We start from the raw sequence: 25,847 nt of genomic DNA on the forward strand, positions 1-25,847 counted from the left end.
ATAATTTAATGAAAAATAAAAAACTTGCACTGAAAAAGTATGCAAACTGCAATTTGATACTTTATATTGATAGTAAATTTTCAAGTAGAATCAATACTACCGTTCGTATTTTTTTTTTTTAATGAAAATAATGTAGATTTCAATGCGGTAAAATATGATTACTCCAATATCAATGACTTTAAAAATCTTTTCATGTGGCATTGGTATATCGTAGCTAAGTAATATGTAAAATAAAATTTATATATTTTTCAATTTTGCAAATTCTATTTGTTGTATGTGAAAAAGTAAAATAAAATAATTAAATTGAGAAGAGCAAAATATGCAAATTGTAAGTAGTACACAAAATAAATGGTAACTTTTTTTATTGAATCGATAAAGTTTTCAAACATTGTCTACCGATTGTAAAGTACTTTTTCATCTATTCTTCTTTTATCTTTGCACTGAGACAAAATTCATTTGAATAATATATTAATATTTATGTTTGATGCCTCATGAATTTTTGTGAAAAAAAGAGAATATTACAATTTCATTATTCCGATTTCAATTTTATTATTATCGTTGAAAAATATTTAATTAGTCAATGCATAATTATTTGTTATGGTTATTAACAAATTTTCTTTACAGCTATCAAATTTGTGTTTGTATGTCCACTAATCCATCAAACAAGTTTTTGTTACAGAGGATATATACGTATAAAATATGAAAAGTTAAGAAATGGAACTTACTATAGATCTGGGACAAAAGTGATAAAAGTATCTACAAATGGATCTCATGTTTCATCGTTCTTGGAAAGTCATACCTTGTGACATTAACTTTAATATTTTTCAATTTATGTTTCAGGAAAACCTCTGTGGCATCAATGATCAACACCACATGGAAACATGTATAATGTTTCCCTCTACTTTTGTAGATATGTGTATAGGTAGGATGCAAATGTAAATTTAAAAGTAGGCTTTTATATAGTGGCCACATAGGCAGGTAATTCTCTTTATAAGAGAAAAAAAGAACACTGCAGTGTTTAATTAAGTACATTAGACATTACGTAGGTAGACTATTATTATTAAGTACAAGCGCTTGTTTAGGTAGGAATAATTGAATATTAGGTTTTAAATACGTTCCATTTGTGCAATTACACATTTCTATTTAATTCTTGTAAAACATGGTGTTCCATTTGGAATCGACTTGTGTCATGGTTACCCATTATCGGGTAGATTCTTCTGAGAACTCCCTTCTTTGTTGATTCTTCGAACAGGGATCCAACCAAGTTTGTTGTTCAATCGCATGGTAGAAAAACATAGATAAATAAAAAATCTCGATAAAAGAAGTTTGGCTAGGTAGGGTGGGTTTCTATACGTAGCAACCTCCAAGAGGTGAAACCCGGGCAATCGATATTATTTAATATGTAATTAACAATCGTATCATGAGTAGTATCATAATCCAATTGTTAATTACGTAGCAAGTAATATGAGCAAGTAGCTGCGATCTTCTGTATATGGTTTCGTGTGAGGTTTCGTCTCAAGTCCAGGGTATCTAGGGTAGACTACTTTTTATTCGTCTTATCAGTTTAGAAAGCTACTCATCTGAGGTAACAGCCAAAAAACACATTCCACTGTGTGCACGAGTCTCGTATGAATTTCTAGAATGCTCGTTAAGTACAATTCAATTCCAATTTCAAACCATATTTGGATAAGTAACAGTCGGTATACATAGTTCTAATTCTAAGCGCTCTTGGCACGTAAGTCTTACACCTTTCTGAATCGATAACAACGGACGTGACACTGAAATGGTAAGGAGACGTTAGAGTTCTGTAACACGAAAAGCATTACCTTCAATATCTAATACATATCTAGTACACATTTCTGAACACAGATCACGCTATAAAGCACTGATACCATTCGAGATCGGTATTTCAGATTGTGTGGTTCGACTCGTGTAAGATAAATCGTGTATTCTGTGCCCATGCATATTTCGATTGCACATAGACTAATGCTGTTACTTTTAACATTATCGATATTCACTGGAAACAAATTTCAGGCATATTTAATTGAGGGTAATTGTGCACGAAAGTGCACACTCCTTATCGATTTTTATAAAATTGAATTTATATTGGTAGAAATAAATATAGACACACGTAAACAGTTATTATACTTTTAGGATAAGTTTAGATTCAAGATAGACGTCAGGTACTTGAAATATAAAGAAAAGTTATTATTTATCATTTATTATAATAAAACATACTTCGAAGACCCGGACTTTAAGATCCTCGATAGTATAGTGGTTAGTATCTCCGCCTGTCACGCGGAAGACCGGGGTTCGATTCCCCGTCGGGGAGAAAATTACTTTTTTAATCTTTATCATTTTATAACATATTTTTTTTACACGTGGTTACTTTCTATCTTTACGTTTCTCTTCTACACTCTTGTAAAATATAGTACAGCTTCACTTTTCCTACATTAACTTCTTAAATCGATAAATTTCTTTGTCGACAAATATAGTTTCTTTAAATATTTTTTTTTTAGTGAAAAGTCGTAATAGTATTCGAATAAATTTTAATACCGGTAAGAAACATATTTCTTTGAAAGCTCGTTAATTAGGACAGTGGTATTATTAATAGGTTGAGTAATAAAGTCTCGTGGATACCTTTGTATCGTTTGTTAACTTTTATTTTTTCGGCCAAACACTTGTTTCTCTTTACAAATCCTTGCGACATTTTGGCATGAATAGGAGTCGATAAATAAAGAATTAACTAAAATGAATCAATAAGTATGAACATGTGATTTTTGTTGTTCTTTGTAAATTGATGTATAGAACACAGAAATATATGTACAAGATTCAGTCTATCATCGGTTAACATTGCGATATGTCGTTTGAAGATTTAATTATGGTTTCCACGTTACAGTATTTAAAATAACTTAAAAACTAAACGTACACGTACGCGCCGATGTTCTTGAAGAGTTTAAACACACCATTTGTCTCATTCGAGAAATTCCTCCAGTTCTAACTATTAATCCATGAAAATTATACAAGTATATTGCTCGTTAATTCGTGAGCATTTATTTCCTATGGTATTATTTGCAACAGTCCAGTAAATATAATTTACTTACTATTGTTTCGCAAGCGTAAAATTTGGTCGGGTGCCTTTTCTCGAATAATCTTCGATATTCAACGAGTATGAAACATTCTATCGATCGAAATCTAAATAAAAAATAACATAATTTTGAATTAATTAAATTAAGCGTTAGGAGGGGTACTTTTTCAAGGGGGGCGCCTTCCCCCTTTAAAAAAAGTTCAGTAACCACTGGTATAATAATCGTCGATCGTTACACCGGATCGATTACCTCGATAATTGCACAAATACACGGAGAAACTCACGAGGCTGTTTTCGCGCAATTATCGAGGTACCATCGTATGGAACCGTGTTCGTCCCACATGAAATCCCACGCAACGCCGCAATCAACGAACGCCACTTAAACTGTCTTGTAGGTGTTCTTTATTCTTTGTAAAATCATACAGCAAAAGCGACCGGAGTCTACATAGTGTAGTCAAGCGAGATACAAGTGACATGATCGATCAACGAGCGAAACGACGATACGGGGTGCCGTTCGTTACTTCGATGTTCACGGTCGAACGGTTCTCTTTCCCTGTCCACCGTGGAAAATCGATCGGCACCGACGATGCGTCGTTCGCTCTACGAATACGGACACACACACATTTGCAAATTCAGATGGCTCGAAACACGCGAAGTCTCTCTCATAAAAATCTTACACAGAAATCTGCCGTCCCCCGCGATGAGCGCTCGATACCGGAAACTTAACGATTAACTCTGAAGATACAGACGAATGCGATACACGTGTACACCTAAATCCTAAGAAAAAACTAGAATCTTCTGTTGATTAATCGTCTAAAATATATATTTATATATGTACAGAGGTGGTCCCGAAACACCGCGAACGATAGATCGGTAGGTGAAACTCTTACCCCGGTACGTAAATCGGTAACGTGGAAACGAATTGTTATTTTTCGTCGCGTACGAATATATTTCAAAAATTAATTTTCTCGAAAACGAAAACTCGTCTAGAAAAGATACCGTTCCACGTTCCCGATTTATCCCTTACACGATACGAATTACCAATCCCGAATCTGTCGCGTATTTCTGGACAGCCCCTGTACCACCTAAATCATTACCGGACTGCACCGTTGGCAATTAAATATCGAGGCGACGTAAAATTCGCGGATCGACGAACGAAACAAAATGGCTTTTATACAAATAGCTCTGTGGTACATAAAATTTGATTTCCCTACTACAATATATGTATATATAATATCCATATATATTTATATATTATATAATATATATGTATATATAATAGCTAATAAATAATCCTTAATAGTTTATCAGTTAAATCTCGTTAAATCTGCCGGTGCCTATCCAACGCTTAAAATTATTAAATCGCTTACACGTTACGTTTTCTCTCGTATCGTCCGTATTGGTTTTCATTCCTGGTTTTTCATTTTTCTTTCTCCATTAATCTCGTACGCCTTCCCCCGCCTCTGTATTAACTTCGTTACCTACTTTATACCTTTATCCTAGTAATGATTTACGTTATGTAACGGCGTCGTGTACATTGGTCACCGGTTGCATTTACCGATCGTCGCTCGAACGAAATGAACGTGTTACGAAAAATCGGGCGCGCCGCGTCAACGAGCATCGTTCGCGTGACATTTGTGAAATGGCGTCGTCGCAAGCTGTGGTGTCTTCCCGTAGTAAATGCAAACGGTAACACGTGGGTCGAGAGGATTCACGATGACGTGGGCTCGAAGTCTCCTCGTAACGAAATAATGCTCGAATCGATGCCATTTCGGTGACAGGTGGCGAAACTTTGGCACGGTGTTCCACTTTCCTCGCAAATGCTGGCGAAAGTCCTAAGAACGAGTTTCAAAACAGTCTTTAGAATTCTCAGAACACGCTCGAAAGTTCGTAGCACCCTTTGATCTTTATAGAAACAAAACATTTCGCGGTTACTTGTTTCGTCGAAAATTGTACAAGATAAAAATTGCACATCGTAGATACTTTTCCGAGAAATACGAGTATTTTAACCGGTTGCTTCGATTTTATGTAGTTATTTTATCTACCGTTTTGTGGATAAGCGACACCAGCGTTTCATTGTTGACACGAACGCAATGGTTCCGCTTCGCTTCAAATTTACGTTTCTCGAGAGCGCTTGCAAAGAATAAAGCCTAATGTGAACTTTTAAATGATATCACTCTCGTTGGTAAGGCTGATAAAATAATAAGTACACCGAAAAATTATTGATTAGTTTTACTTTTCTACTATTTGAACAAATATCAAGGGTATTCTTAAATGTGAGAGCTTTTATCGAAGAGAAGTTCGTAGGACTTTCTTTCGTGGTCGGGATGCGTAGAATTCGTTTCTCAAAGATCAACGACCTGTTTACTATTATTTTTTACGTCTTAATGCTAAGATTTCTAGAATTTAAATAACGACTTCTCGCGACAAAGAATAGCGATGATAACACAGCGACAATGTGAATCTCTCTTCCCCTACGCGTTAAACGAAACGAAGCGTCGCAAACGTGTACTGGAGGGAGAGTATCGTTACGTTGTAAATCAAAATTTTGTCAGGTTCTTGATATTCGCTTTGGAATGTTCGCTTAAATTTCTCGCAACGTTTCGAAGGATGAATTTCTCGGCAAAGGATGAATTCTTTACACGGATGGTCAATCAGAATCGTAGAGATTTGTAAATTTTCACGAGCTTCTTGCCGTATTTATTATTTTTTTCTTTTTTTTTTTTTTTGCTTAATTGGGTACACAGAATGACAAGGAAAATTAAACGAAATTATAATTCCCAGGATTCACATTCGGAGACGAGCGTGCAAACGATCTTCTTTATAATTTAATTACAATTAAATACGATTAAAAAGTTACACGATTGCGTGTCGATATTAAAAATACAATGCTTGATCGTAGACGTATAAATTAGTTTCTCGGGGATACTGAGGAGAAACGGATTGGTTTTGCATCGTTGAAATTTCGTCGATAGGGAAACATCAACATCTCGATTTTTAATTTGCCTGCTATGGACGTGAATAAAAAATTCGAACGGACGTTGATTCCCCGGGATTCCTCGAACGAAGCCAGTTCGTGAGCGGACGAATCTGAAATAAACGAGGGAAGAAAAGAGTCGACAGAAACAAATTGTTGGAGACGCGCGCGCTGAGAATTGATTTTAATCGTACCATTGATTACACACGGGAAAGCTACAGCGTTGGTTTTTCCTCCCTGTCGTACGTGTGTACGTGTATGTACAAAATGTATAATTACGCGAACATGCGACTAGCGTGAGAAGTCGATCGACGATCAAATAGGGCTGCGATTGTTCGAATACCTTAATATTCGAATGTATTGTAGGTATTCGATTGCCACGCACGAACTTTGAATATTTTAGTAGTCGAATATCATTATTTGAACACTCGAATAGTCCATGTATTGTTGTTCTAATACTCGGAGTAGTCATCAATGTTTGAATAATTGAATATTCGAGTATTATTGTTCGAGAAATAAACAAAAGAACGGTGAACTTAAAGAGTTACATTTATAGTCCACGTTACACTGTAGTACTGATATTCAGATAAACGATCGTTGCAAAAAATACTCAAGTATTCTCGAATAGTTGGATATTTGAATATACGAATAAAAAAAAATTAGACGAGTGATTTGATCAAGTTTGGTGATTTTAATTTTCATTGCGAAGAGTGAATACCGATTGCGTCAAGGAACGCGAGAAAAATGAATCGCGATTAGGCGACTGTTTCTTTGGTAAACGCATTAAAGTACGAAGTATTTTATCGATCGTGTAACTAACTTTTACAAACCGTTTGATTTTCTCGCGCTCATCTGCGAGGTAAAAGTGTTTCTATTTAATTTGATATCGATTTTTGAACGATCAACAATCGCGAAAGCGTTTCTAATCTTGGAACGCTAATTTTGAACAGAAAATTTCTAAAACTCTTGCTCGAGATTTTCTTACTTTCATGTAGACACACAGATCGTGGGACGATCGTTTTAAAAATTCCGTTTAAAAATTATGTACCGTTAATTCTTCCTAATCGATTAGAATTTAATACCACCGCCTTATATGTACTCGATTTTGATTGAAAAGTTTGATACACACCTATCGATGTAATAGCACACGAGGCTGCGGGAAGCGATTCATGTAAGGACGAATTCAATTGAAACCTTTGATATGAATTAAACCTTATAGATTAGTCATTATTACAAGATTTCCATATTATTTCATACGATTTTCGATATTTCAATCCCATTTGTTCACGAGATGAAGCCTGTAACTGTCCCTTGGTATGAATATTACTTTTATCACGTGCTCGTTGACGACTGTAAAATCGACTGACACCAGAATCCTATTTTCTCTTTATAATTAAAAAAAAACAAAACAAAAAAATTCATTCGAACAACGAACGATGTTCCAGATACAAGGTGTTCCTTACTTTGTAGTCAAACTGTACAGTTTTATGCTAAAAAATTCTTTAACCCGCGCAAGAAACTTCTGTGGTTTCGCTCGAGTCGATGAGAAAAAATGGCGCGTGCTCGGATACGTAACAGAATACACGATTATCGGTGGTCAATTTTTTTGGCCACTAAACTCTTTGGATTTCCTCTCGCTTCGATATTCTCTGTTTCTCTTTTTTCCGCATTTACAAGATTCACGGTGTACGTTCAGAATTTTTCCGTAAAAAGAAAAAAAAAAAAAAAAAACGAAACGGAACCATGGCGAGTCCCGGTCAAGAACACAAAGAGAATCGTGGTCGGATATGGTAGTTTTCGTGAACGCGACACTAACGCGAAGAAATTCCGCGCGACGATTTCTCATTTCGAAATTATTATTTATTCGGTTAGTCGCATTTCCATTCATACGTAATGCAACCCACGCGCAACGGCTGCGTACAATGCAATTCGTTATTTTTCGGCGTTATGCTTGAACAAGCTGAACATTAAGACGCGTCTACACGAAGAAATAGAGTTTCGCTACTATTTTTTACTCGCTTTGCATTTCCGGTTAATTCTTATCTAACGAACAAACAGCGTTTATTTAGAGTTTATGTATATTTCTATATATATATCTATATATATGTAATAATTGTAATAATTAATTATTAATAATTTATAATATCAATTCATCCCAACAACAAGTTTCTTAAGGTATCATCTGATAGTATTTCTGTTTCTTCAGTTCCTTTCTTCGTCTAACTCTTCAATCGTACTTTCTTCCTTCGTCAATAAATCTCTGTTTTTATTTTATATTTATTTATATATTCATTTACTTCTTTTATATATATGTATAGACTGATATCAACACGTATAACATCGAATTCTCTATTAATTCTCTTTTTTTTATTTCCGTTTTTTTTTCATGGAGAAAAATTGCGATAGCTGAACGCGGTCCTTAGAAGTCTCGTTTAAATAATGGCAGGCGACAACGACGCCTGTTCCCCGTTTTTCCCTTAAATTTTCGGCGTTTCGGTTTCTATGAACGACTCTTCTCCTTCGCCACAACAATCTTCGTCGGAGGAAACGAAATTTCGAGGCGTTTCATTCCTCACCTTCGAATACTCAGGTTCGTCCATTTTCCCTGTTTCTCTTTTCTTTATCTTTTTTTTTTCTTTTTCTTTTAACCTTCGATTACTGACCGTAGTTTGATTCTCATTGTCCTCTCTTTTCTCTTCGTTCAACAGACACGCGCTAATATCGTAATTACTTGTACACGCATAGCTAAGCTCTTACTAAATCGGGGAATGAAACTTTGCTCGTGTTATTCTTGCCCTTTGTTGTTTGCTTGAAAATCACGCGTGGCCGGGGTTTAACCTTTCGCAGTGTCGGGGACCATTTAATTCTTGTAAATTTCAAATTAGTAGAAAATTATTTCCAAGCAGTCGATTACTATGTAATAAGCGACTCTTGCGGGTAATTATATGTATAGACGACTGTTTTGAACAGTGCTTCTTCATTTATGAAAAGGAATTTTATTTTTTTTTTTTTGGTGGATGATCCATGATTAATTTAGATCGCCCGGTAGAGAGAGACCAAGACACGTTTGATTGCGAAAGTTTAAACAAGCCTGCGTCGATCGAAACAAAATTCCACAGTAATCTCGATAGCGACTCAATAGTGGCATGGTGCGTTGGCTTTGATGATCCTATATTATATGTATATATATACACACATATATATATATATATATTGTATATATATATATCGTATATAGTACTGTACAGTCGATGAGAAAAAGGAATTTCTGAAAGAGTATTTCACGGTATTACACGTAAAGTCTGCTCGAACGAATCGTATCGCTGGAGGAGGACATAACAGGACTTCCTCTGACACTCGTTACTCGTATACTTCTGGTTTAGGGTCTCTAGCGATGATCGATCGATGCTACGAACCTCCTCGACACCCCTTTTCCCGACGATAACGAATTTTATTGGACGATCGTGTTCGATAAACTTTTTATCTCGGCAGTATTTTATTTATTTTATTATTCGTTCGACTCGAAGACGAAATGTGGATAAACAGGGCCACGTGACTTGTGACAGCGCAGAGAAATTACTATTTCTGTAAATAGTAGCGTCGTTAATATCTTTTGAAGACTTTAACTTTTATAACAATTTTTTCGCGGGACCGTTTCTCGTGTCTTTTATAACGTGTCTCACGAGAGAGGATCCATGAGATTCCGATCACGTGATGTTTTCGATCTTTCGATCGAACGAATAACAATTTTACATTTGTCTGTAGAGATATGTTTGAAATCGTAACTATTGAACGAGATTTGACACTTTGATGTTATACTTCGATCGGTGTGATATTTGCAATACATTATATATGACGTTAACCTCTCGAGCCTCGAAACGAACCTTCGTTAACGGTTGACGTTTTGTGCTGTATTTATATGTTTACGAATCGAATCTTATCGTCTAAAGGTGGCGTGTTAAATGACATATGTATCTATTTCTTCAACACCTTCTCTAGGACACAATTCTGTTAAATATTGCACACAAATTTACATAGCAAGTTGCAACTTATCGGTTTAGATTAAAAGTCACGTGGTGTTTGAGGGGTTAACGTTGGCTAGTCTTGCAAGTGTTGTTAATCAAGGAACACGCTATTTCCATCCAGCAGACTTTCGTAAACGAATAGTGATAGTACAAAATGGCAGAGAAAAAAGTTGAAGTATTTCTTACGAAGGGTGCATTTAATGTCGTATACCTTATAAAAAATAGTAAAACTATTTTTTCTCGTATTTCTTTTCTGCATTATTCGTTTACGAAGAAACTAACGGATAGTAATAGCGTTAATATACGTGTAACACGTGTATGTTTGATTACTGGTGTAAGGAATGACAAAATGTTATCAGATTGTTCGAACATAACCTAGTAGTTACGGAAACGACGTCTTGCAATTAGCTCGGATCAATAAAATTCGCGTCAATCGATCGATGGATCCTCGCCAAATACTTTAAAGTCCAGTGAAACTAATCGTTCGCTCGGGAGAAGTATTTCTAATATGTCTTCGAACGTAACGATTCGTTCGCGCAGCATGCATAAATGTCGGAATGTGATCGAGTCACCACTGGGCAAAGCTTCCGCTCCTTTCGACGACAATTGTACAAAAACCCGTTCGCAAGCTCATTCGGCCTGCAATGCGACGTGGCAGTATTATCAGTAAGTAGACAGTGTAGTACGATATGATACAGAGAGCAAGTGTAATCGGAAGCCATCTTTGTAGCGCGGCGGCGAATCGCTCGTCGAGAGACAACGACATCTGTTGGAATCGCGGACGGTGATCGTTTTTACGATTCTCTTCGTACGAGGTTGCGAGAGGATCTTCGCAAATGTGTTTCATCCAGTGGTTTCCAAATATTTTTGGGAGACACCTCTCCCGCGAAGGAAGAAGAAAATTCTTTAATCCGAAAGATTCATAGACAAATAATCGTTACGTTCTTTTTAATCGATGAAAAAAAATTGTTTATATTCGTTTCAATCAATTCACATCGTTTTTTTAACGAGAAACCTTGTCACTTGTTAAATGCTCGCGAAAATGGCCGCGCTCGTGAATGAATGTACAATTTTCTTGAAATGAGATTTCGAAATGAGGGTATTTATGAAACGAGACAAGTAGTACATTTGAAACGATTCGAGAGAATACATTACGCTTGACGAACCCGGTCGATCGATGTGAACGTTAACAGAGACGTTTAAATTATTCATATTTTTCTACTTCAATCGTTCGCGTTACTTCTACCGTATTCGAAAGCGCTCCCTTACTTTGGAAATCACTGGTTTATAATCTTCAGGCTGCATGAGACTCCGTCGTAAAGCTGTGCACTATTAACGTATAGCAGTGCAGTTGACGCTGTGTGCGGGAGTCTTGTTCGCACGCCGAGAACTGCATTCTCGTCGAATCTGCGCGGGCGTTGAAATTTGGCGCATGCGCGTCGACGTCGTTCGTCGAACCGGTTCCCGTTTGAAATTCGGCCGTCAGATGGCGGGCGGTGTGTCTCGAAACGCGATTCGTCGCGCTGACAGAAATGACCCTCGCACGCACACACACACGCACACAGAACTATAGCTCATCATTGTCAATGAAATCGAAGTATACCACAATTAGGCGAGACGTACTTGTATGATAGTTATGGCCTGAATATCGACGGCGTTCGATCCGAACTAACGCAGACGCGGGACAATATTTGCTCTACATCTGTGTTTCTTGCTAGAACAATCAGCATGAAAAGGACGCGATCCTCTTATTTTTTACGAACTTTCGTGGTAGCTCCCCCTAGGTCGTTCGGACGAGAAGAACGCCAATAATTGCACGCCCGGGTCGGGTGAAAGTGTTTCCCTATCAGCGTGACGCGACGCTGACCGAACATCAGAATCATCCCTCATCGCCCTTGTACTCGAAGACGTGTTCCCCGAAATCTCTGCTCCGCCTCCCACGGTTCGTTCCTCGTTCGTGGGTTTCTCTAAATTACTTGGTACGGTTGATTAATTATTTGGTACGATCAATGGCGTCTCTAACCCGCGAAATAGTCCCGCCGCGCGATCGTCACTGCTTTAAATGTCTTTTACTTTTCATTTATTTCTTCTCTCTTGCGCCGGAGACCGAACTCTTTCGTGGACGTTTGGACGTGAGCACGCGCGCACGTGCGCGCGCGCGCGCGCGATACCTGACCGGTCGTTATCGATACGATAAACCTTCATCGAATCAAAGAGATGATCTTCGAACGTTTTACGATCCGCTCGTAAGTCGTACGTTCGATTCGGAAAAAAATCGCGTAATCGTACGTCGCCCGTTTGAGCTTCGACCGTTCAGGTTCACCTGGTCGGTTGGCTGCTGGCACCAATGGAGAGATCCGCCCAAGAGCCTCGACCCCGCGGTCGCTTCGTTCAGGATCGTCCCCGATCTGTGTCGATCACTATCGGCTCTCTCGTCAGGGAACGCGCTCGAACGGGCTTCTTTTCGGGGAGGGGACGAGTGGAGGGGTGAACGCGAAATCCTCGAGCACAGAATGTTCACGGTTGCCGCGTCACGGTGAACGCGGATCCTGGGACTCGTCAGGGTCCTTCGGGGATGAGTCGGCCCCGAAAGACGCGCGTCCAAGTCCAAAGAGTCTCGAATCCGAATCCCGTGCGCTGCGCTCGCCTGGACGAGGCCGATCGGAGACGGTCCCGAAATAAATTCCTAGGTGCACCTATGACATAGACTCGAGAGACACGCCCTTAAAGCAGCCACTTGGCCACCAGGATCATGATCAGATGCGGCGCCAGGCAAACCACCGACGAAGCGGTGCTACCCTTCACCCTCACGTCGCTGCTCTTCAGGAACACCGAGTCGATGACGTGGATGATACCGTTGGTGCACTCGACATCAGGACGGACCACACGGATCCATTGGCCGTCCCACTCGATCTGGTAGCCTGCAAAGAGAGAACGATACCGATCAGCGAATCGTGGATTTAACGTACGAAGGATTCTCTGGACGATCGACGGATGAGACGAACGAAGCGAGTTGCGATGTTGGCAGCGACAGACGGACGTTTTTATCAGCGTTTAGCCGACGAGCATGAGTTTCTGGTAACACTAATTGCGGCTGAATTTTCAATTCTGAGTCTACGAAACAAAAACGCAAAAATGCATGTTGCCGCATGGTATCCAAGTGGTTCTTCATCGGTAGAGGTGTATACCGATTTATCGAAAATGTTGCTCGTCTGAGGTGACAAGCTGAAAAATTTTGTAATCTTTGACAATTTTTTTCTTTTTTCGAGACAGTCGTGCAACTTATCGTATGCTTATACGTATTAAGTTTAGAAATCTGTTAAATTTTATTAAATCGATTTTGATTCGTGTCGAGAATATTTAATTGCTTAAACGGAAAAGTTTAATACGTGCAATTTGAGCCCGTATATGGACATTTAATAATATTGACAATTCGTCTTCGATATACATTTTCTGAATCTACTTCATCTTTAAGATTGTCACCCTAGTGTAATCTTTCCAAGTTTAGTTTCTTTAGACGTTTGGTAGAAATAGTGGGCGCGAATTCAACTGATCGTTTCTCAATAGATTATTTCTCGACTGTGAATTATGTTGCAAACTATTTTCTCTTTTGTGGTAACGATACCGTGTCTTCATGTTTGAACAATAGATGGTGCGAACCTGCAGATTTGCACGAAGAGACGAGATATAGTACAATGTTAATCAAACGGTGAGGGTAAACACTCAATGGCCTTGAACGATCAGATGAATTTGCGCATACTTTAGTTGTCGTCGCTTATTATTAACTCTTTCGTTGGTCAGTCCGTACGATGTATAGCCGAGAAAAGTTTTGTTGTCTACAACAGATAGTTCTTAAAAAGCACAATTATAGATCTAAATTACCTGTTGCAATTACACGCGAAATTATAATAAACAGAGAAGGAGACTATCTTCACCATATTTCGTTGTTCTACCAAGCAACGAGGAAGTTAATTAATAAAAAAGATATGTTCGAACAAGAAGCCACTCCCAAGAAGCTGGAAAAATTGAAACGTGTATCGTCATCCAGTAGTAACAATATTGGTTAGAGAAACGTAACAATGCAAAAGAATATACGCTTTAATTTCTGAAATTCTTTTCAACTTAGCAATATGAATCGACTATGAATTTTGTGAACTATTGTTTGCAGAATCCTCCGAAACGTACAATAGTTCTTTGAAATTTCAACAAAGCCGGCGAAATACAAATCAGAGAAAGTAACATGAATATGTTCATTCGTTCGAATGATTGGGAAAGCAGATGAGAGTTAATTTAAAAGTAGAAAAAGGAAATGAAAAGACACGTTCGTGTAAAAGGAAAATTAAGTGGTTGAACAGAGAGTGTGCAAACAAGATAATCATTTGAAATAAGCTTCATTCGTTATGCTCTAAGCCTTTCTCCCCCTTCTGCGGTAGATACGAGATATTTCGGTACCACGCGCATAATTTTGCTTGTAACTCTTATCTTTCTCTTTCTTCGCTGTATTATACCTTAATTATCTTATCGCACTTTTATTCTCCCTGTTCGCTACGCGAATATCTATTATCTTCATTTCTATCCTCGTCATTGTCTCAATCTTCCTGCACCCCTCGTTAAATTACTTTTCCTGTTATCGCAGACCAACTCGCTCTACCCTCGTTGTTCCGTCGCTTTCTTGCCGTGGTTGCAAAATCGAGGTACCTATTGAAAATAGGATTGGAACTATTTGAATAATTTAATACTCGAATAATTTAGTAAAATACCTAAGAAGTCAAATATCATTATTCGAATATTTGGGTCTTCGAATATCAGATTATTCGAATATTTGAGTATTCGAATATTTGAGTGTTCAAATATCACAGCTCAAATATTAAATGAAAGTCAGAATGAAAAAAGAACAATTATCTCGAAGAACTTGATTTATGGATCGTATGACACCATTTGTATTATATATTACGAATATTCAGATATTTGATCGATGCGCAAAATATTCTAATAGTATTGGTACAGTATTCATCGATATTGATGTGAATGCAGAAAAATTCGACAAGTAGTCCCAGCCCTATTTGGAAACAGAGAACGGCTTCGGCGATTCGCAATTCGTGGCCAAGGGAATGACCGCGCGAGCACGTAGCAATTAGCACCAGGGGTAATCAACGAATTTGCATTTAAATGGCGGCCGAAAGGTGCACAATAAATCGTCTTGCGGTACCTGACCCATAATTGTGCGCGTTCTTCCTGGGTCTCCGCTCGCCGAGAGTGTTCGGAAGCCGCGAAATTGCTATGTACCAAAACCAAATGGCGATTCATTGAATCTTTTTTTTTCTTTTATCGATTTTGCATCGTTTTTCCCATTATCGCCTCGCGTCCAACGATTGACTTGTACTTTAAAAAGAAATGTCTGTCGTTCAACGAGATTCGTGATTATTTGCAGTTCACAATAGTGGACCTAATTATTCGAACAATTTTCACTTTTAACTTTATTAGTTAAATGAATCTAATTTCGGTTCATTCCTGAGAATTCTCCAAGAATTGATACATTGCATTTGGTTATTGAACACCATGTCTCAACTATTTGTTTTTTCAATCTATTTAATTTCAGAATAAGTGGATGAAATTTCTGTATGTATTCTACAAGTTACATAATTAAGATGAATCATTTTTAAGTAAGCAAATTTTTCCTTCCTTTTTGTTAATTCGTTAAGTTAAGTGTTAACTTTTGGACAAAAAGTTTGCACTCGGAATCCTGAAAATATCGTAAAACGTTTGGAATAAATTCTCGGTTCAAAGAAATGTTTTCCTTAAAAATACAATGTGACGTAAACAGCGCGTCACAAAAGCGTGTAAATTAAAACTGGTCGTAGATAAACATTTATCCTTGTAAAAAGAAATAGGAGCCAATGTATCTCCCACCGAAGCGTTTGCTTCTATCCAAATCCGTAAGGTTTTCTCGTCTCGTTGTATTTTCCCAAGCGGAATAGATATAATACAAATTTACGCGCAGACCGACGCCACGTTGGTTTAGATAACGACGAATGTGTCGCAGAACGACGAACCACAATTTGTTGCTACACCCGAACTTTTTTATTACCTTTTGTGCGAAATACTTTGATAACATTTTCAAAACGACGTTACTTCTAAATAATAAACTTACAGTTTTACCGGCAGGTTTACAATATTTCTTTCTAGAAAATAATTAATAATTCTCCCCAGTGAATAAGAAATCAACAAACTTTTAAGAATTTATGAACTAATGCCGAAAAAAAACGAATAAAAGCTTTGACATTTGTTATCAAGAACTTTGGACAGAATGTTCTGGTTTTATTTACTGATTTTTTCATCTTCTAATCTTGATAAATATTACAATCGTTTAATATTATATCACTCTTAGTCGTTTAAAGTGTTTCAATGCAATATATAATGTACTTCCATGAAAATGGGAATGTCGCTTAAAATGAAAAAGGATTCCATTCGGACGATGCAGTAAAAAACTTTTAATTCATAACCAAGCCGTGGATAATGTTTAATCTTCGTAAATCCTTTCAGGGTTTCACCTTCCTCGAATTTAAAAGGGAATCATTTTATTCCCACGGAATAATAATCAGCAGTTACGAACAAAAATTTATGGTATGAAATGAACGAGTTTGCCAGATACATATTTGCTGCAGTATGCAAAACAAACAACGCGAGCCATTTATTTACAAGTTTTAGCAAACTTGTCTGGGAATATTTTATCCTATAAATAATGATTCGACGGCGACGATGAGCACGACTACGTCGCCATGTTTTTTTGCATTTTCGCGGAGAACTAGCCCCACGTTTGCTCTAACAAAGCTTAATCGATTCGCTCAAGCAGCGAAAAGCAGCGTGCGAGACGCATATCGATTGTAAGGATACTCACCGTGTAAAGTGTTCGATAATCGCGTGTACAATACACGTCAGAATCTGTAAAACTCAGCAGATTAATTATTACTGAGGGTCTAGACGCGAAAGCTGTTTGTTCCTGTTAAACAATCGCGAGTAGAGGATAGGGTTGAAATTACTTGTCGAATTGTTAGAACACTACAGCGATTCAAATATTCGATGGATATAATTCGATCAATATTCGAAATATTTGTGTACCATTCGAGTATCTAGGTATTCGTAAAAGTGGACCATAAAGTAAGTTGTTCAGGTTAATATCTTAAATGAGAATGAAGTTTAAAAAGAAACGATGAACTATCGCGTTACTCAAATAGCGGATACTCAGATACAAGTACAAAATATTCGAATACTAGGGTATCCCAATAGCTCGATTTATATTTTGGTGAATATTTGAATCATTGAAAAGTGTTTGAATATTCGAGTACCGATGAATTCGATAAGCAGTCCTAACCCTAGTAGAAGACTTCGAATACTCTCTTATTTGAATAATAATATTCAAGTTATGATATTCGATTATTCGAATATTCGAAATTTATTCGTATATTCGAATACGTGTAACAAACTTCGAATATTAAATTATACAAATAGTCCCAGCCCTAGGAGACAAGCGACGAACAAGCAAATTGAAAGAAATCGAGCCTGCGATGTGCTTTGTGTATTGTCCCACCAACTGGGACACCAAACTCGATCACCCAAAGTACTTTTGTCATTTCTATCAATAAGGAAAAGTATTGCTTTTAAAGTTGGTATTTTGATTTTAAAATAATTTTAAATCGTATTTCCGCGTTCTTTTAAATTTTCATTTGCAATCGCGGCTGCTACCTATAAATATCCTCTGTCAACGTCTTTTCCTTCTCAAACGAAGCAGAATGTTCATAAAACAACTAAAATTCATTCATCCGCGAGCCATCAGCGGCAAATTCTCCCTGGACTGTACAGTCAGCAAACAAATCTGTCAACACAAGTGCGTTCGGAGCAACCATAAACAAAACGGAGGTTTAAAAGTGTCAAGAACCGGTCATGAACATTCATTTCGTAGGAAAAATTGTGGGCTTAAATTTGAATTTTGTTCGAAGCAAATCCGACGATTATATACTGATTTATAATCGTTTGAATTCTTTTAATTGGTCGATCGAGACGAATGAAGATCGACTGAGAGACCTACATAAATTCCTGGAAATGTGTACGTTGTTATGAGGAATATTAAAAAAAAAACCCTAACATGGCAACGTATTTTCGCGTTTGTGGTTTACACAGCTAATATCTTGTTTTTTCGAGGAGTTTGTAGAATATATTGGCATAATGACAGACTAACCTCTTGCGTAATTATCATTTTTTAAAAGTTATTTCGTAATTTTATTTAAATTTTTATTTATGTCTAGTATACAATACCAATGTTCTTTGTTTCAACTTATCGATACAAATGAAGTACCTATTTTAGATGATAAAATCAGGTGTCGTCCCTGTAACTGTTAGCTTTACATACGAGCTTCATATGCGATCAGAATCAGAGTCAAGTGATCTGTTTGATTGAAACTAGAGAAATTGCTAACTTTTAAAAATGTTACATTAAAAATAATTCAAACTGAAACAGCCACTGATGTAACATATTTTTAAAATATTTAATCGAGGTCTCGATAATAAAATATATTGTAAGTATAAAAAATTCAAATCTAAAATCAATAAGAGGATTAGATAAGTTGGACCATTATACCATTCTTGTGCTGTAACTAAACGGAACATCCAACTCTGTCCAAAAGATCCGACGTAACTTGTACATACTTTCTTCGCGTACATATTACACTGGCTTCTGTACAATTAATTTGCCCGCAAGAACTATCGCCATTAACGTCTCGAGCTGATTAATTTAGCTGTCGCTCCTTACACGAAACAAAAGAACCAGAACAAAAGGCGACTAAAAGAAACGAAGTATGAGAGCTGCGTCTATTTCGATGAACGATTTCGTTCCATTCGGAAGCAGATCGATGGAAAAATTCTTATATACGTGCAGGCGTACGTCCAGCAAGCAAAAAACGTGAATACTTGTGAAGCGAAGCGCGATCTACTTACTTCGAAGACAAAGAAGCATTTCTTTCAAGCGCTGAGCTCGTATGAAACGCGCGTACTTGATTAGATTTGAATGCAGCTGCGTGAACGAGGACACGTGATCGGACAATTCAAAAGGAACGACCTCGTGGTAATTTTAGAACATTTTTTAAAACAATTCCTGTTACCGATTCGAGGACTCTTCACGTTTCGACTTCCGATTGTGTATCGGCGATCTCATTCTACCAATCAAAAGTCGAATCGTACCTAGCGCCCTCTACGTATCTGTCTCAGTATGGACAGTATCGTTCGAGTTGTATCGTACACTCGATTACACGGATTATTTCCATCATTGGAGCAAATGATTTACTTCACGGTACTCCTTTTCACCTCTTAAGGTGCTCGAAAGATGTGTGACGTAGATGCTGGAGCGATTTTAACTTTCCAAAGAATCAATTTGTGTGTGACGAGTCGCACGAATCGCTATGGAATATCAATGCATTCTTAACAGCTTCACGGTATTTAAATATTAAATAGTGTATGCAGAATGTTGCATACTTCAATTCATTCTGTACATTATAAATACAAAATACTAATATGTGAAATCTATTTATCGAAATGTATGCATCTTTCGACGTATTAAACATTGATAGTAACGTAATAATAATAATCCTTGGATAAACAACTTCTTTGAATCTTTAAAACTTTTTACAGAATATTGTTGTTATTTCACAGCGATTAACGCGACTTGCCCGACATAATTAGCTACGTCTATGTTCGATGTTTCAAAAGACTCGAATTGCTCCGTTCCGTGGACAGCGGTACAATGACTCTGTGCATCTTCGTCGCACAGCTGTCATTTTGCATGTCAAGACGGAGAAGGGGTAGCGTGAACCGAGACATTTGCCCCTCAGCTGACAAGAATTCATATGACAGAGGTACCTGCGAGAGAAGCTTGTCCTCAACGCGAGATGAAAAGAGGTCGATTCCTGGAGAAAAAACCCCGCTACCTCCTGATTCACGATCAGTCGGTGAGGGATATCGGTATCTTTCGTTGAGCAGTGAATTGAGACTTGGTGAGCTCTGGTCCGCAAAGATTTTAGCCTGAGCCGTGCGAGAGTTAAGGAAAAAACACATTTCTATCTCGCGAACTCGGGTGATATCGTGGAGCCTCCGCTACCAATCAAATTACTTACAGGGTGCAGGTCATGTTACGCGATGCCGCGTCAATTTACAGGGACTTTACTTTCGTTTCGAGCAATTGTTAGCTTACTGTTCGGGGTTCACGAAATTGTGTCGTGGGTCGATACCCGGTAAATGTGATTTCACGCGTTGTGATCGTGAGAGCAGTGTTTCATCGAGCAATTTAAGAAGTCCCGGTCACGTGTTTGAAGGTCGGGTTCACCCCGACGCGATAGTAATGTGTTTCTGTCTATGATCGCGATATAACGATGCGCGCGTTGAACACGGTGCGTGACAGTGCGGAGAGAACCCTTCGCAGATTGACATTGTGCGTGCTCGTACAGGTGAAAGCACGTGTCGTCGCTCATCGGCGACGTCTAAACACTGAACTCACTCACCGAAAGATTCTGGACGGATCGCGTTTTCGTCGTGCTTGTCATCTAAATGTAATCAAACAGCACTAGGTTTGAGAATGAACAGAAACAGAGCTCGCACGGAGCCTGCACGAAGCGATACTTTGTTGGTTATTTATTTTTTTCTTTCTTTTTTTTCTTTATCTTTTCTTAATCCGTTCGCCAGCAACAAGAACAACACTCCCGGGCACAATAACGTTCAGAGTGACGTATTTTGAAACGAGCGTTGAGTGTATCTGAGAATCTTTGGATATTGCAAGAGAGTGCTTACACAAAACAATCACCAGGAAATGGTTGCTCGATACTTACCCTCGCCGACTTCTCGGACACGAAGCTTCAGATTGTCCCTGGCGGCTGGAAGGATGATGGTGTCATTGTGCTTCATCTCCTTCATCTTGGCCATAGTATACGCTTCGCTCGCTACCACGAGATGTCGTTCCAGAATTTGTTTCGTCTGGAATCAGATCGGAACGAACGATAAAGCAGGAAGCTCGTTTAAAAGACGACCTCGAAAACTTTGAGAAAATGTCACGCAAGATGGAAAGAATGGAGAATGGATGGATTGTACGAAATATCTTACGAAAGCAATTGAAGCGTCGGTGCTCGACAGTTCCAGTGTTCGAAGAACAATACTCACGTGGTAACTGAACTCAGGCATGAAGAGCTTCTTGGAGGTAGACGGATAGCTGATCGCCGCCACACTCCAGGCGTTGTCGCGCGGAGCGAAGTAAGTGAAACGCTTCGTCATGTCGTTCAGCTGATCGTTGAAACCGCGTCGTTGGCCCAGGAAGTAGGTGGAACTGTAAAAAAGTCGAATAAGAAGTTCATCAACGTTTCTAAACAATCGCAAGTCCCGTAAAGAGGGTGATTGGGTTAAGGATCACTTTAATTCTCTACAATTTCACAGTCTTGTGGTAAGATCTCTAAGGTTGGCCTCTAAGTCTGAGAAGGTGATTGAGTCGCAACAGACAATGTCTACAGAACACGATGATTCACAGACTTGGACGATCTCTACCAGTATCGTCATTCTTATCAAAGATCTTTCGATGAGACAGTACCATTGTTTGGATAACACGAATATTCTAACAGTAACAGTTGGCACTCTCTTCTTGCATTTCTATTATTTATTTATTCAAACAGATCGATTTAAATATCCGTTATCTCGGCACAGCTTGATTTTTGCTCGTGGAATTCGGAACAAAAAGATGAAACACAAGTCTAGCAAGAGTCTACTAAAGGCCTATCGGTACTCGGGACATGCGAGCGATCCTCATTCCCGGTGTACTTACATACCATATCAGTAGGCCAACGTTTACTCGACATTTCAAGGAAAACTCCAAACGACTCGAAACGTTTGAGATCCGTACATTCGGAGCAATTACCAGAGACTCCTACCAAACAGCTAATATGAGAGACGACCGTTACGTAGATCCTTCCTCTCTCAAGTTACCCTCGAGTGGCATGATTCGTTTCACCAGTTTGTGCGCCAAGGTTCTGGGTGCTGCGGTAAAAGGGTAGAACGCAGATGCAAACAAATCGATGATAGCGGAGTCGTGGTATTCGTAAACGCACGTGTGCAACGTATCGCCTATACTGGCTAGAGAGATACTGCAATGGATGGGCTCTGGCCCGGATATGATGGTATGGGGTGATGGAATGCTGACACCACCATCCATCCAGTGCATCGAGTAACGATAGCTATCGTATAAAGGGGCTAATGGCATTAAAGCCAGGACATAACCGACCGTTTCCTAGCCATTGGTCGTGCAATAATCCCCAGTCCACATGAAACAAGATGGGAAACTTGCTCGCCAACCTGACGTCCGCGACGTAACGTCGTTCGTTGTAACATATTGGCTCTCGATAAACGTGGATTGCGTAATGCTTTATGCCAGCTCGAAAGCACCCCGAATCGACCGACGTGTCTCGACGAAGACGTTTCATACGCGTAACCGTGAATTCTTTTTTATCACAACCTCCCCTACACACACTCCCACTTCCACGCGTTTTGTTTGTCCACGTTGCGCTACCGGTTGAATTTTTCATCGGTCGAAAACACTGTTTGGATAAGCTCCGCGGACGAAAACGAGGCTCGCGTAAACGCGCTGTTACGGGGAACGTTATTTAACGGGGGTTTTATCGTCGCAGAAGTTTATTCGGCGGTTATTGGAATACCGTTTAATTGGATTTTCCATTATCGATGCGTCGGTAATTGAAATAACGAGAGGGTGAATTAAATCGTGATGTGTCTCTCCGGGCGCGATATTCGTACGGTTCGGGGGTGTAACGCGAAAATAATCCAACGAAAGGAAAGTGTACAGGGTGGCCAACTCGATAGGGTTGTATCCTCGTGAATGGTTGCCGATCAAAGTAAATATCAACGGGATAAAGTTAAATTGTTCTCGAAAGACCTAAATATTATTTAAAACAAGTGGTTCTGTAATTGCAAACGATACCAATTGTAAATACCATCTTTGGGACATATTTTGTCATATGTTCTTTAATTTAACGTCTCGTCTCATTTTGTAATCGAATATTTTTGAGAAAAAATCTCTCGAAGTATTTCTCAATTTCTCACGTTATGAGTATAGTATTTATGTATCCGAGTAGAGGTTATTTTATTTATTCGGGCAAGGTCAATATTCTCACGTAGTTTCAATTCTATTTACAAATACTTGTATTATTTTTTCAGGCACTCGTGTAAGCAATCTTTGTCTAGATTGACAAAATAACGTTTGCAATCGAAATTCACGTTAAACGAAGTTATTGAATGTAATTCGACCGTATTCGGGGTTAACGAAAAGATACTGTGTATTTAATCTCTTTAACCGTCACAACTATTTACTTTTTGCGAATCCATTGAATTGCGATCCATTAAACCGAACAAAGAGCCGGTGGTATCAATAGGGAATCGAGGACAATAGTGTTCGGTACGAATTTAATAGATCGACGTGTAGGTCGTGGAACCGTCCAATTCCCAGCGTAAGATTCCCTGTTTATAGTGTCTCTGCCAAGTGGAGCACGTTCACGGTAATTGGAATGGAGATTTGTTGCGTTATTTTAATTAAATTCGAAACAGAGTAGAGGGATTGTGTCGTACCAGTGAATCACAATTCTTTCGTGGAATCACTTCGACAATGTAACGAACAAGAGTTTTGAAAAATTTATAGAGAATAGTGACATTTATTCGATGATGGGATCGCTACTTTGTTGACGCACAATTATACATACGTATCTCTCTATACAATAATTACCATAACTTTGAGCGTATATCAAGGTATACTAAAATTGTAGAGTTCTTTTCTATTCGTACGATAAATGGTATACTTCTTCAAAGGAAATGATAATATGCTTAGAAAATCTTGAAGAGCTTGGTGTCATTAAATCGGTACTCGTACCTATTATAAAATAGTTACACGGAGAAAATATTAATTGACAGCTCAAGGTCACTTCTTTGATTCAAAATCACGCCAAGAGACTTTCACTTTTGCGCAATGCCATATTGCTTTACTGCTTGAGAGACAGGTAGCGTATGTCTGCAAGTTTGTGCTAAGAGACGACAGATAGAGCGACTGGGTAGTCAAGTGGTGAGGTGGGGACAGACCTGCAGTGGCTTTGAGCGATCAATTCATTTTGTTTCAATTATACGCGTGGATAAACCGCTTTGGTCAGATATTCCAGGTCTGGGTTAGGTATGCGAAGTATCTTTAGGTGGAGAAATTAGATTATGGTAGATCTGGGTGACTCTTGGTTACAAATATTTCGGTGAGCTTGCATTGTAAACAGTTATACAAAAGCATACACCATTTTTATTTTTATTCTTCGTACTATATACGACTGTCGGTGTAATATTCATCAAGTGAAATATTAAACCCGTTAAACACGATATTACAAAACTCTTTTACTCACTTGAGCATGGGATCGGTCTTGAGCTTTTCCAGCACAGTCGTGTATGGAACACCTAGGACCCTGTCGATGATGTGGATGATTCCGTTAGTAGCAGCAATGTTCGCGGTGACCACCGTCGCGTTCACACCGCCACCTTCGACGGTCACAGTTTGGTTTCCGCTCGGTCCCTGAACTACGTTGAAGTACAGTTTCTTTCTGTCCGCCGCCGTAGACACCTACAAGAAACCGATAAATCCTGAAGGAAACGTTAACGATTGCGCGTGACATGTCTGTGGAGCGAGTCACGCGTGTTCTGAACACAGAAACAGCGACAGGATATACAGAAAGAGAGGACACAGATGATACGGGGGGGTTCTTCGAATAATTCGCCACTCGAACGTTGCGTCGTTGTAAGAATATTTCTCGCACGAACAGTTCGTGTAACATTTTTACAACGAAACGAAACCGAATTTTCGATCTCGATTTGTAAAAATTGCGCTCGGATGCATCGCGAGATACGTTACTCGCTTCTACGGTATTCACGAAGAGTGAAAATACAAGAGTATCTACGTAGGTGTGCAGATTAACTGTATTTATGGATGAAATTTCTTAGATCGCTCATGCAATGTCATAGGCGACTATACGGAAAAAGTCAATCGGTTGCTCGAGATCGGTTCTCCGGCTCAGGTGACACGTGATATTAATTTTTAACCCTCTAGTCTAGGTTCGCATAAACTGACGATAGATGGAGCCACAGTGATGGGAGGTGACTTCGTGCAACCAGTTGATTTTGTTCTAATTGATGTAACGAAATTGTAATATCTTTCTAATGGTTGTTTATATACAAGCTGTTCTACATATTTATATAGAAATACTGGTAATAGGTACACAATTTACTATGCCTTTTAGCGGTAAATAATCACTTGCAATATTAAAACAGTTAACCGTTGTCCAGTCAGATTGGTTGGTAAATTCATATTAATTGAGGATTTTTCATCTTTCTTGGTACACGACTGTACACTCCCAAAGTATCGATCCTTTTTTTTTTTAACAATCTGTTTAATGGCTCGAGTATTTTACGTTTAATTAGAAACAACGAATTGGCAATATTTAAATACTCGTTAAGCGGCCATTGAGTTATCGTTTGCGATATTGGACTTAATGCATCATTATTTCTACAAAAGTAGATCCAGCGACACATCAGAACTCGTTGCACAATTTATAATTAACGAGACATCCGCGCTGCGATTTTATTCGAAGAACTGTAGAAAGTCAGCTTCGTGCAAACAAGACGCTCGTACATATCT

General features: G+C 38.5%; 2 protein-coding genes and 1 non-coding gene across 5 annotated transcripts in view; 2 read left to right on the plus strand and 1 right to left on the minus strand.

Annotated features, from left to right (window-relative positions):
• Nucleotides 1-2,260: 2,260 nt before the first annotated feature.
• On the plus strand, nt 2,261-2,332 carry Trnad-guc (transfer RNA aspartic acid (anticodon GUC)). Its single transcript has one exon. It is a non-coding gene; the product is annotated as a tRNA-Asp (tRNA).
• A 1,141-nt stretch (nt 2,333-3,473) lies between these two features.
• Fas1 (fasciclin 1 Fas1 domain-containing) overlaps nt 3,474-25,847 on the minus strand; it is a 411,004-nt gene continuing 388,630 nt past the window's right edge. For 2 of the 3 annotated variants that reach the window (XM_076317366.1, XM_076317365.1), the window contains 5 exons: nt 24,562-24,776; nt 21,290-21,452; nt 20,962-21,106; nt 20,638-20,679; nt 3,474-13,011 (listed from right to left, as the gene is read on the minus strand). In XM_076317366.1, coding sequence (XP_076173481.1) covers nt 12,815-13,011; nt 20,638-20,679; nt 20,962-21,106; nt 21,290-21,452; nt 24,562-24,776 — 762 coding nt within the window. In that variant the 3' untranslated portion in view covers nt 3,474-12,814. The remainder of the gene's footprint in view (nt 13,012-20,637; nt 20,680-20,961; nt 21,107-21,289; nt 21,453-24,561; nt 24,777-25,847) is intronic. The other variant, XM_076317367.1, reaches the window with a different exon arrangement.
• Nucleotides 10,192-25,847, plus strand: part of Orc3 (origin recognition complex subunit 3) — a 142,037-nt gene continuing 126,381 nt past the window's right edge. Inside the window, exon 1 of the mRNA XM_076317363.1 lies at nt 10,192-10,756. Coding sequence (XP_076173478.1) covers nt 10,640-10,756 — 117 coding nt within the window. The 5' untranslated portion in view covers nt 10,192-10,639. The remainder of the gene's footprint in view (nt 10,757-25,847) is intronic.

This window comes from Ptiloglossa arizonensis, chromosome 7 (assembly GCF_051014685.1).
Source record: "Ptiloglossa arizonensis isolate GNS036 chromosome 7, iyPtiAriz1_principal, whole genome shotgun sequence".
NCBI lineage: Eukaryota > Metazoa > Arthropoda > Insecta > Hymenoptera > Colletidae > Ptiloglossa > Ptiloglossa arizonensis.